This window comes from Myotis brandtii, unplaced genomic scaffold (genome assembly GCF_000412655.1).
Source record: "Myotis brandtii unplaced genomic scaffold, ASM41265v1 scaffold384, whole genome shotgun sequence".
In the NCBI taxonomy this organism is placed as follows: Eukaryota; Metazoa; Chordata; class Mammalia; order Chiroptera; family Vespertilionidae; genus Myotis; species Myotis brandtii.
Window position 1 is genome coordinate 2,763,255 of NW_005364745.1, and position 12,706 is coordinate 2,775,960.

Genomic DNA, 12,706 nt, shown 5'->3' on the forward strand with positions numbered 1-12,706 from the left:
TTATCTTTTAGGGGTATATAGTTGTTCTGGTTTTGAGTATGTGTGTGTGTGTGTGTGTGTGTGTGTGTGTGTGTACTTATATTTGTTGGAGTTTCTCAAGGGTGTGTTCTTTTTGGGGGCTAAATGCGTTTTCCCACTTGGCGTAGAGTACAAGTAAAAAGCCAGTGTTTAAGGTAAGCTAGATGGATACCGGGGGCCACTCCTTGGGAGGAGTGTCAGACAGGAAGTTTTGAAGATGGCAACATTGGCATGATTTGATGAATAAGGATAGAAGGGGTGTATTGAGGCAGGGTCCTATTTCTAAAGTTCGGGTAAATATGTGATGTGGAGAAATTAGAAGAATAATGGCTTTTAGTTCAATCATTGAGTGTAGAATATATTGGGAAGTAAAGCATGTGTGGCATATTCTGCTATAGATCCTTAACATGTAGCAAGTTCCTGGTACTGTTGGAAGTTTAAGAAGAATCTAAAATGGTATTCTCAGTTCATTCCCACTTTTGGGGGAAGGAGATGAAAGAACAATGGAGTATGAAGATCATCATATGGCTGTCTTGTGAGCCTGGGCATCCTTTTAAGGGCTCTGAATTCTAGGAGCTGCTTTATGGAGCGGGGGTGGAGTGGGGGAAGCCTTGTCAGGAGACTAAGATAAAACGGTGGCCTGGAGCAGAGAGTCTCGCTTCGAGCCACTGACCCTGGCTTCAGGTGATTGGAGGAAACTTAGTGTGCCCCCATGCGTAGTTCAACTCAATTCTATCCAATTCATTTCAATGTACTTAACTAAATTAAAACAATTTACTTGGTTGCTAACTATGTATTTATTGCCAGGGTTAGGAATGTTCTGGGACTCCATGGTCTAACACAATAGCCACTATCCACATACTTATTGAACACTTGAAATATGGCTAGTCTGAATTGAGATGTGCTCTTAATATGAAATACGCAGCAGATTTGGAAGGTTTAGTATGCAAAAAAGAATGTAGAATATGCATATTGATTACAGGTTGATAATATTTTGGATATATTAGGTTAAATAAAATATATTATTAAAATTAATTTCACCTGTTATTTTCCTTTTAAAAATGTGGCTGTTAGAAAATTAAAATTTCACACCTGGCTCACACATTTGTGAATTGTATTGTATTTCTGTTGGATAAAACCATTCTTGGGTATTTAAGGAAAGGTATCGAGTAGTACTATAGGCTAACAGATTTGACCCTGTGGGACCTTCCATGGGGACATCAACTCTAAATCACTCACACAGATCCCCTTGTTCTGAAAATAGGGAGAGACTGCCGGAGACCACAGCCCTGTTTCTTCCTTCCTTCCTTCCTTCCTTCCTTCCTTCCTTCCTTCCTTCCTTCCTTCCTTCCTTCCTTCCTTCCTTCCTTCCTTCCTTCCTTCCTTCCTTCCTTCCTTCCTTCCTTCCTTCCTTCCTTCCTTCCTTCCTTCCTTCCTTCCTTCCTTCCTTCCTTCCTTCCTTCCTTCCTTCCTTCCTTCCTTCCTTCCTTCCTTCCTTCCTTCCTTCCTTCCTTCCTTCCTTCCTTCCTTCCTTCCTTCCTTCCTTCCTTCCTTCCTGGCTGCCTCCTGCATGCCCCCTACTGGGGATCGAGCCTGCAACCCAGGCACGTGCCCTTGACTGGAGTCGAACCCAGGACCCTTCAGTCTGCAGGCCGACGCTCTATCAACTGAGCCAAACTGGCTAGGGCAGCCCCTGTTCTTTACCCCACCTTCATCTTCCTAAAATTTCTGCAGTCTTTTATAGTTTAGTGTGATGTGATATTTACATGGAAACATTAAAATCAAAAATTATTTCATTCCTTATTTGGCCCTGAAAAACAGGATCTACCTTGAAAATATGGGACAACTTTGAAAGTCAGTGTAGTTTATTACAGAGAGGACTACATTACCAACACTTGACAAATATTGCTAGTGAAGTCTAGAGTGTGAGGTAGAATCAATCAGCAGGGTGTAGCCTGCGACATGGGTGGTAATTGAGGAAAACAAAACATGGCACATTTGAAGTGGTAACTGTAGGCGTTCATGGCAGTGACTGTGGTGCCCCCAAGAATGTGGAAATAAAGAACGTGCAATTGCCTTCTGAGAACTGACTATAAAAATTATGCAAACACCTAAAAGGCAGGGGCCCAAATTCAAGTACCGATGCAGGTGATATAAATGAGAAACGAGGGCCTAACTTTAGGACTGATATTTAAGTCCCCATCTATAGAGGCAGCCAGAATGCTGTTCATCTATTTTTTGATGTATGTGCCCAGTATTATGAAACCTGATTTTTACAGAGCTACCTAGATATTTAAATGCTGGGGACTTGTTTCAAAAATTTAATCACATTGAGATCTGAACCAAATAACTCTAGCCTTAAAATCAACAAACAAATTTTCTTGGTTTGCTTCTATATTTACTGAATAACCTTTTGATCACATTTAAAATGAAAATCATGCTACTGAGAGCATTATGTACCATTCCAGGCACTGACCTATGTTAGTTGCTCATGTTTCTATCCCAATGCGAGGCAATTGTTATGATCAGAAAGCTGAATTAATCCCCTGGGGTCACAGAGCTAGTTTTGAATTCCAACCTAGATGCCTATTCCCAGCTCCTCTGCTTTGTCACTCCAGGTACCTGACAGCTAGCTAGAGTTCTGGCAAATGAAATATTTTCAGGTTCCCCCAGTGAGAGTAGATTTATACTCATATGAAACCTATGGGCCCTCTCTGTCCCTCCTTCCCCAAATGCCACCCTGAGCCCAGTAGGAATCTTCAGGTCTCTATGAGAGTTGTATCTATGACTGTGAAGTAGTCACTTGGTATGCTGGTGTTCCAGCTCTGTGATTTTGCCTAATTCAAGTCCATCCCTGAGAGACGGATTTTCACATTGAACACGAAGCAACTAGGTTTCTAAACCTGAGAGATGACGGCCAGATCAGGCCGGTGGTAAATTCATCTAACAAATGCCCCAGGTAAGCCCGCTGGGAAACAGCACCTGGTTTCAGGCAATAATCCCACCTGTGCAATGATGTTAGCAGAAAGCACAATTTTCAGCGATGTCCAGTTTCTATAAATTTATATTAAAGGGGGGAGGGAGCTCCATAAAGTTAATTTCAGGGTGGAAAAGAAACCCAATCTAAGCAGCAAATACAGCTCTTCGTTTAAGTAAATTTAATTTAAGATACGTGGTCCACTCTGAACCTAGGAGTTCCACCCGTCCACTCTCAAGGTGTAGATACCTTTGTGAAAATAGCACCATGACCTACTAAGGAGTTCATACTTATTGTTTCACACTGAAAACATGTGTTAAGGAGATTCGTTTCCAATGGAAATATCTGAATCCAATTAAAAAACCCAAATGGGGACTATGGATAGATTAAAATACAGCAGGAAATATCAAGACCTGCTAAAGGACATGGGAAAGTTTGCTCAAGTGGGCATGGAAGTGGTCAGATGGCCTGTGAGTGAAAGTGGGCAGAAAGGCCAGCCTCAGACTCCCTAAGGGAAACCACAGTGATCACTGAAGTCCACCAACGGCGGTGTGGGGAACCCAGAGTCAAACCTCTATGTTTGAAGGAGGTTTTGCTCATAAAAAGGAGCGCATCATTTGCATGAGTTGTTTGGTGTTTTCGTGTGGTCTAGTTGGAGCACAGACTCTGGATAGTGTCAGTTCCTATTCTCTCGACATATTTTATTCCTGGAAAGAGTGCTACAGAAGTGAACTGACAGAGGCAGATGGGGAACATGCTATGAAATTCAAGTTCAAGACCATATCAGTCCAGTGACTGCAGCAGGGATCTCTGCATGAACAGATGCAGGAAGCTCCTGTAAATTAAATTAATGTATGACATGGAATTCAGGGCTTTTCTGGACCCCATATCAGGGGGCGAGGATTGGCTGAGTGTCTACAGAATTTAAGAAGGCCTCTTACTGCTGGTGGATCCTGACCCACTTTCCTTACAAGGAAACCAACTAAAATTAGGTCATCTGATAGAAATTTGGAGATAGCCACACGCCAGAATTTCAGGTTAGAGTCTTTTTTTTTCTGGTCACCAGAGATCGTAACTCTGAACAGCCAAGAGCTGATTTGTAGAGGAAGGAGAAGATGCAGCTCTCTGAGCTCTTACCAGACTTTCAAAACAGAGACTTTCTCTGCTTCTTGGCCTTTCCTCTGAGGCTGCAAGAAGCCAAGAGCCAATTTATTCCTGTGGGTTCTTGGAAAATTGATATTAAAAATAGAACCTAAAGTCAAACTGTGTTAGGAAGGTGAAAGTTTGATCTATATTCATAGATTTTTTTTTAACTTAATGCCTATTTTCATTACTTATTACATACTGGCTATGTTTTCTAATTAAATTACTAAAGGATTAAATTATTTAGTCATCACACCCTCCCTGTGAGGTAGTATATCTCATTTAACATAGGAAGAAACCTGCAGAGATAAGTTACATAGCGAGCTGTAGGTCCAAAGCTGGTAGGTGGTGGTGGTGGCATTCGAAACCAGGCACCAGAGTGCAGCTTGAAGACACGAGACTGTCTCCTGTCAGGCCAAGAGACTTTTTTTAGGTGAAGCAGGATTTAAATTCTGCTATGAAGTCAGGAGGGAGGCGGGATCTCCAAGATCCATACCGTCATTTGGCTGTAGCAGCCGGAATTGAAAGATGAACCTGGTAGTTTCTTTGCAAGAGTCTCCTGGCGAAGGACAAGGAGTCCAGGACGCCTGTGAATTCATTCGATTGATTGTACTATTGGATAATCAGCCCCCACACTCCCTCCTCTGCCACCGTTGCCGCACAGCACGGGAAAAGACAGATTTCTAAGGACCCATCGGAGCCCCCACTTCTCACCATATTTCAAATTCCAGGTGGGTGCTGTTGACGTCCGGGTCATCAAAAGCACAGCTGAGCAGGTGCTGGGAGCCGTCCACCTCCAGCTGGCTGTAGCAGGAGAACGAGTAGTCGGGCTCCGCGTCTTCCAAGTCTCCTGGGGAGAACAAACTCGCTGTCAGTGAGGCCGATGGGTGCACGCGTTTGAGAGGTGCAGTGACGTGAGTGAAAGGGCAGCCTTCGGGGGCGGACATGAAGAAGTGGGTATAGTTTTTCTAAAGAAGAAAAGCCCAAAGGCAAAGACGAGAAAAAGCTTTCAAAACCAAACTAAATTAAAATCAACCCAAACCAAAAGAAAACCCAAATGAACATAGATTTTTCTAGTAGAAACAAAAGAACAATTGCAATCAAGAAATGACCTCCGAATATTTCTAGATATTCCTGCCATTGGGTTAACGCCCTAGAGATCTAGAAGGAAGCACTAAGCACAGTCTTTTCTTTATTTAAACGGTGATTTCTTCTGTTGTTTGTACATTTCAAGTAAGAGATACGTTCTCTCCATATTCATATGCTACCTAACCTAGCCTTTGACTTTATTACAAATCTCCATGTACTCCCTCTCAAGAGTGTCTTTGAATGAAGGAAGGTGACAGAAGTCTTACAGTCAAGGGGTAGCTTTCCGTTGCCTAAATAGGCGTCCCAACCAAAAGCACCTTTGGTTAGCTCTGTTGTGTGGAGATTTATTTAAGGTAATTTGTCTTAAGCTACCAACTGAGGCAAATGTGATTAGAAAAAAAAATTTAGGGTGGCCCGGAGGGGGTCGATGGGCGAAAAAAAGGGGACATATGTAATACTTTCAACAATAAAGATTAAAAAAAAAGAAATTAGGTCTGACAGGACTTAGATCTCATGGACTTTCCCATAAATCTTATAGGTACTGCTTCTGTGCTTATCGACCTCTAATAGATAACTTATCTCATAGATACGAGCACATTCTGAAGAGCATTTGGGGAACCAGAACTTTTTTACAGTCACTTTGGGAAAGTTCTGTCACAGTTGAAGGCCCTATGTTGAAATAGACATTTTGTATGTATACTTCACAATATATAATAGAGAAAAATCTGTCAGCAAATGGACTCAGACAGGAACGGGCGAAAACCCCAAGTCACCGCAGCCCTTCTGAGCGCTCGAGTGTGAGTGTGTGATTGTTGCAGGCCCATCGATCCTTAGACTAGATGTTTATAGGGCTTTAAATTAGATATAAAATATACTAAAGTTAACCCCAGCTGAGTGTCCCCTGGGCCATGAGAGGTCCAAGCAGCACCCCCTTCATTTAAACCCCCCGGCTGGTCGGCAGGGAAGTTAGTGAAGCCGGTGGTGAGTGGGCCAACCAGCCGAGAGACAGGTGGGTTCCGTCAAAGCACTGCATCTGGAGAAGCCACGTCCACACGAGAGCTGTGGGCACTGCTCTTTCTGGACATTCCTGGAATCCACCCAGCTCACAATTCTGCCCCGGCCAAGCCCCCTATGCCATGTCAGCAGGGCTCAGCCCTGCTCCTGAGCACGGTCATAAACAATGCGGGGCAGCCTCCCACCCCTCAGGGCCCATGAACCATGCTCATCCTAATCCCCAGACCTAGGTGCCTTCCCCAATGGAAAGGTTCTGGGTAGTTTTAGCCTGACCTTCTTCCATGGCTGCCCTCAGACCTCCCACCCACCCCGTACAACAGAACCTATATTGCTATTTGGATTCAGACAGCCATGGGTCAGCGTTGTCTCCAAAATACTTCAACATGCAAAGCCACCCAGAGAGAGAGAACAGTATAGAGGTGCTGGACAAGGGCAGAACACAGGACCCCGACCCTGCCCTCAGCCACATCGTCTGGTAAAGAGAGTTTGCCATATATTCTCATGCAGTGTACAGAGCACTGGCCATACACTGAAGTGGGAAGGTTTCGAGGTGTAGCTCATTGACTCTTTAGCAGGTATTACTGGGCAAGAACAATTTCCCTCCACCACTTGCAGAATTGCATGTCATTTTACAAAGAGGATGCTCTGCGTGAGCTCAGCTGGAAAATGTCTCGGGTAAGAGTAACATGCACCGTGGGTCAGGTCCCCGTCACTACAGCTGGACAGATGCGGGTGCACGTCCTGGCAATTCTGCTTTGGAGCTGTCGTCCTCTGTCAGCTGCCCCAACCTCTCTGAGCCTCAGTTTTCTGTTATGTAAGTTCATGTTATCGTGAGGAGCAAATGCAAAGACTGGGCTTAGAACACAGTAAGCACGCAATAGGGGTTCGCTATGACTGTTAACACATTTTGAGAAATAAGTAACGAAAATAACAATTCTAATTCCGAGAATATGAATGTGAAACCTTTGGAGCTTCTTTGAAAAAGAAGAAGAGTTCGATGTCAAAGATGTTATTACTATGGCTTTGAAATTGCATAGGGCTTTTGAACAGTAGTGAATTAACCTATTTTTAAATGCTCAGTATCTCAGCATAGTTTTTCATAAAAGAATATGTTGGAATGTGTATTATAGACAAGGTAGTGTGATTTAGATGTCTTCCCACTGAAAGGAATTAGTTGATTAAAGGTGTAAGTGGTTTGGATTTTTTAAAACTAGTCATTATTTCTCTTGCTCATCCTTGTGGTTATCAGAGAACTAACTTATCTGTCAGCAAACAGCCGCTGATTAATTTACACACCAAACTGGGAAGTATTTTGAGATGATCATGTGGATGGAAAGTCACAAATCTCCTAAAAATGTCCGAAACTTAAAAAGCTGAAGTGAGAAACCCAGCTTTCAATTAGAATTCTTATTTCTTTTAAAAATGGTATGGTCTCCAGGGAGAAGCAGAGGGAGTGTGTTTTACTCCACCGAGTAAGGTTCCTGTGTTCCGTGCCAAGTGTCTCCGCGCAGAGCACCAGGCAGCATTTACGGTGGAATAATGAGTGTCCCCCACACAGTGAGTCATGCATGCTCACACTGAGAAATGTCAACAATTCCTGTAATGAAAATATTCTAGGGACTTCCATCCTTAGAAGTTACTGACTTAAACCATCGAAGCTGAGTCATTAGGCTGACGTGTGATATCTTTGATAAGAAAATACTTTTTAACTTTTAAAGTAAAAAAGTTTAATTTTCAGGAACAAATGGGTGGCCCCACTTCCCAGGTCACCCTGCTGCTGCATTACCCTTGTCTGCAGGTTTGTTGCAATTACAATCTATTTACCAAGCAGGCATCAGCATCTTCTAGGTACTAAATACGCCAAGGGTCCCAAAGAGAACTACTAGATGACAGTAAATTTGTTAATAGGGAGACAATTAAATGTATTTCAATGAGACAACTCACATCTTTAGCTATTGTTAGTTACTAAGAATCTCACATAAATCTATCAAAATACCTTTTTTGAAGAAATTTTCAAATATTGTAAATTTAAATATTATAATTGAATGTCCGCTGTGTCCTACACACTCTTTTAGGTGCTGGGGATGCAACAATGGTAAGTGCAGACCAAGCTGTTGTTTCTAGACGTTATTTTATCACTAAAGTTATGCTTTTGAAACCTCCTAAAAAGCTAAGCAAAACAAAATCTAGCTGATTTCTTAATAAGATATAACCTACAGGCTCCACTGTTGCATTCCATATGGGTGTTCTTTTCATTAGAGCAGAGGTATTGGCCAACATTAAGATCCACATTTGGAGGTCAAATGCATTTCTCTGGACAATTCTAAGACTTTATACACCACCTCAGGATTGCCCCCCAGCCCTCAGGATTGCCCCCAGCCCTCTGTCCTGGCGGTTAGAACATACACAATGACTGAGTACATGCAACGTCCTCCATTCCAGCCCAGTGCCCGGCTCAGGTCTGCTAGGGAGCCACCTGAAGCCATTCGCGAGATCATCTGAAATCCTAAAGAAAAGTTAGAAATGACTCACCATTCTGTGCATAGCCACTTTCTCCAGAAACGACTCGAAGTAAAGAGAAAACAATACCAAAAGCTGTACCTAGAATTGTCATTCTGAGAGAGAAAGAGAGGAGAGCAGGCGTGTGAGCCTACACGTAGGAATGAATGAGAGAGAGAAAGCGCGCGAGAGTGAGTGAAACAGCCTTAAGTCTACAGTGTTAAGGCTTTATACTCACTTAACCACAGACAGGGGGAAGTATAAACACGGCAAAAAAGAAGGCATGTGTCAGAAACAGGAAGTCAGAGTAAGAAAGTATTGCTGCTCCAAACAGAGGAGCAAGGAAGAGCTAGAGCATTTGAAATTGTTCTACTTCTCTCATGGTCCGGGCAACCCCAAACTCACTGTGCTTATTTGAAAGTAATGTGGTGGATTCCAATGTGGACTCAAACTATTTCAGATTAGAGAGTGTGAATGGGGCCCATTTAAAAGGAATCCTGGGACAAAAATCTAAACTTAAAAAACCTGTTAATTGTCAGGGGTGAGTTTTGATTTAAAGCAAGATTCTGCACTTAAGGAGGTGACTTTTTGTAGGTATATGTTAAATGTTCACCTTCAAGCTCTGAGAATAGTTTCACCAGAGGAGCAGTTTTTCTGTCCTCTAGTAGTTACTTTACCTCACCCATCAGATTTGGCACTCAAGAATTATTTAATTTAAGAGTGACAAAATACGGCTAAGGGGCCAGATTGGCCTACCACCTGTTTTTGCAAATAAAGTTTTCTTGAAACATGGCTGCGTTTGTGCTACAAAAGTGGAACTGAGTAGCTAAGACAAAAAGTATAAAATCTTCACTGCTTGGCCTTTTATAGAAAAAGTCTGCTGAACTCTGGTTTATCGGCTAAAATAGTTATTTTCTCTGTGAATTTAAAATAGGATTCTAGTCCAGCCAGTGTGTTTCAGTGATTGAGTGTCAACCAGGAACCAGGAGGTCGCCGATTTGATTCCTGATCAGGTCACATGCCCAGGCTGCAGGCTCGATCCCTAGTAGGGGGCGTGCAGGAGGCAGCTGATGGATGATGTTTCTCTTTCATCTATGTTTCTATCTCTCTATCTCTTCTCCCTTCTTCTCACTAAAAATCAATAAAAACCTATTTAAAAATAAAATAAAATAGGATTCTATTTGTGAAAGGCTGATTGTCACACAACTTTTCAGGAACACGTGGTCCATGTAAATCACACTAGTATCTACATATGCAGGGCAGAAGCCTGAGACAATGGGAGATGATTCAGGCTCTCCCTCCATTTGTCTACCAATCAAAACATTTCCTGTCACGGTCTCATGGATAAAGTGGTGATATTTGTTAAGCCTGGCTACCTCTTGGCTATCATTGGATTTTTGTCTTTAAGCCATTACTAGTGTAAGAAGGCACAGGTTAAGAGCGGTTCAGTCATTCTGAAGGACATACTTCTGCTCATTAGATGAATAATCGAACCTGGTTTTAGGCTATCAAACGCTCTCTCTTGATTCACAGGGGCTCTCTTTTAGAAAAAAGTCACATGAGTACGACTCCAAGGTACTGAGGACACAGATGTTGCGTGGACAGTGGGTTATGAGCTTCTGTTTGATTCACTGTTACTGGGTAGAATCGGTCCTCTGGGCCCTTGGAAATGGTTAAATTAAAAAAGATAAACAGAGTCTTTGAAAGCTCTATGAGTTAGTCTCATCATTACTGTTATGTGACAATCTCAAAATAAGAGGTGGGGCATTTGTACCAGTCTGAGAACCTCTCTTCAGGGCTGAGGCAGATCCAGCGACAGAGATGGAGAGCCCTGTCTATAATGCCTTACTCCAGCCCAGCTGGTGTGGCTCAGTGGTTGAGTGTCGAACCAGGAACCAGGAGGTCACGGTTTGATTTCTGGTCAGGACAAATGGCTGAGTTTCATCCTCGATCCTAGTAGGGGGCAGAGATTGATGTCTCTCTTTCTTTCTCACATTTCTCTCTCTTTTGCTCTCTTTTCCTCTCTCTCAAATCAATAATAAAAAAAGAAAGCTATCATTGTAAATTTTCATAAACGAAATAAGCGTTCAAGAAGAAAGCACACCTTATATCTATCACCAACACAGATCTCATGAACTACTCACAGGTTATCACTCCATGAGTAATTGGGTCATGTCTCTTTAAATTCTCTTGTTTATCATTTAAGTGGACTATCATTTTGATTGTATCTCTTTCCTTTAGTTGTGAAGATTTAAAAGAACAAAGCCTAGACACAATATTTTGGTACAGCATGTGCTGGTTTGCTCAGGGGATTTCCACTGGGGTGCTCGCTCTCTGCGGGTGGGGCAGGAGATGCCGAAGGACCTCAGAGAGAAACCCAGATAAAGCGTGGGGAGCTCAAAGCAATGAGAAGGCTCACTCGTCCTTCTAGGGGTGACGGGACCCAGGGTGCCTTCTCTACCTTCTTCACCCAGGTCTCCTGAGTCCTTGGGAGACTTAGGAAAATAAGGAAGGACAGCTTCACTCCAACTGTTCCCCAGATGAGAGACATTTATGATGCTGCTTTGTCACTATTGCCCATGAGAGGAGTGGAGAGAGAAGAAAGGCAGGTCAGGAAGGCAGCAGGACCCCTGAGCCCCCAGCTGCGAAGCCAGGAGCTGAGCGGTGGACTGTGGGCGAAGCAAGTCCTTGGACACAGCAACTTGGTTGGATCATACATCGCCTCGCAGCGCTACCGTCTCTCTTCTTTCTTTTATATCTTGTCTTCCTTTAGGTTCATGAGTTGCTCTGAAGCGCTGAATCATGAAAAGGAAAGGCATTTGATCGTTTCTCACAGTGACCTGGTAAACTCCCAGAATCAACCAGCTAGCTATGTTTCTCCTTGCCATTCCTGTGATCGTTCAGACCACTTGTTAAAAACAGACAAAACACATAAAGATTTTCTTTTCATTTCGTACTGTGGTAGGTTCTGTGCCCTCTGGCTATAACTGGGACAGTCCTAGAGAGCCGAGATAAGTGACTCGCAGCTGGCCCTGAGAAGCGGGAATGTTAGAGTTGGAGGAGGGTGTGTCATTACCTGATTGTTCCTTGTTTGTCGACTTGGTGAAAGTGCACCCCAGCCAGTCCCAGATTTTTCTCTTTACTTCCCATCAGTTAAGGACAAAACATTTCTCTGGGAAAATTCGGGCTGAGCATCTGAACTTATTATGAATCTTTCCCATCTGGACTCCTCTTAGGAGCAGAAATTTCACTTCCATTCTTGACAGAAAGTATAAAGTTAGTGGGACAGACACTAATGCATGATCTCTTTCAGTGCCCTTGAGAAAGAAACTGTCTCAAAAGCAAAGTGTTTCTCTGGGCCAGTTTTTAGAGAAAGCTTATAAAATAACCCTTAAACATTTAGCTATATGTCTTCAATGAGAAAGAGTTAAGGGTGACTCACCTTGAGATTGGATATTGAAGGGCAATAGAGTGAAACAACAACTACTACACAACAGTGAGAATAATAAACAGTATCTGCTGCTATAGGAGTATCCTGGGCAAAATCTGATGTTTGAGAAATACTCAGAAAGTTCCAACATGTTCAAGAAATCTGTTTTAACTGCCCCTTCCCCTACAGTCACTTACCTTCTTTAATTAACAGTTAGATTTGATCCACAGCCCCTACTTCCTGCTGGAGAAGAGAAACCCATGCCAGCTCAGCGGAGTGAATAAGGACCCCCAAAAACTGTGGAAAAAGAGAATTAAAGCCACTCAAGAGGGTCAAGTGGGTGAATCTGGCTGTAGGAAACCTAACCTTGGTCTAGTCCTAAATGAGCCTTCTTTAGTATTTTATCAATGCGTGCTGAGTCAGTCCCTGGGGCTGTCAGGGGGAGTCCCAGCATCATGAAGTTTCATTTCCAGGAGCATAATATTTTCCTTGTTGTGGCTCTTCTTTCATTTCCCTTTCCTCCTACCCCACGTCTT

General features: G+C 43.0%; 1 protein-coding gene across 2 annotated transcripts in view; it reads right to left on the reverse strand.

Annotated features, from left to right (window-relative positions):
* The window catches only part of IL7R (interleukin 7 receptor), a 23,381-nt gene extending 14,427 nt beyond the window's left edge, over positions 1–8,954 (reverse strand). Inside the window, exons 1-2 of one of the 2 annotated variants that reach the window (XM_005872598.2) lie at positions 8,774–8,954; positions 4,853–4,988 (exon numbers count right to left, since the gene is read on the reverse strand). In XM_005872598.2, the coding sequence (XP_005872660.1) occupies positions 4,853–4,988; positions 8,774–8,855 (218 nt within the window). In that variant the 5' untranslated portion in view covers positions 8,856–8,954. The remainder of the gene's footprint in view (positions 1–4,852; positions 4,989–8,773) is intronic. The other variant, XM_014544885.1, reaches the window with a different exon arrangement.
* Between the last annotated feature and the right edge of the window lie 3,752 nt (positions 8,955–12,706).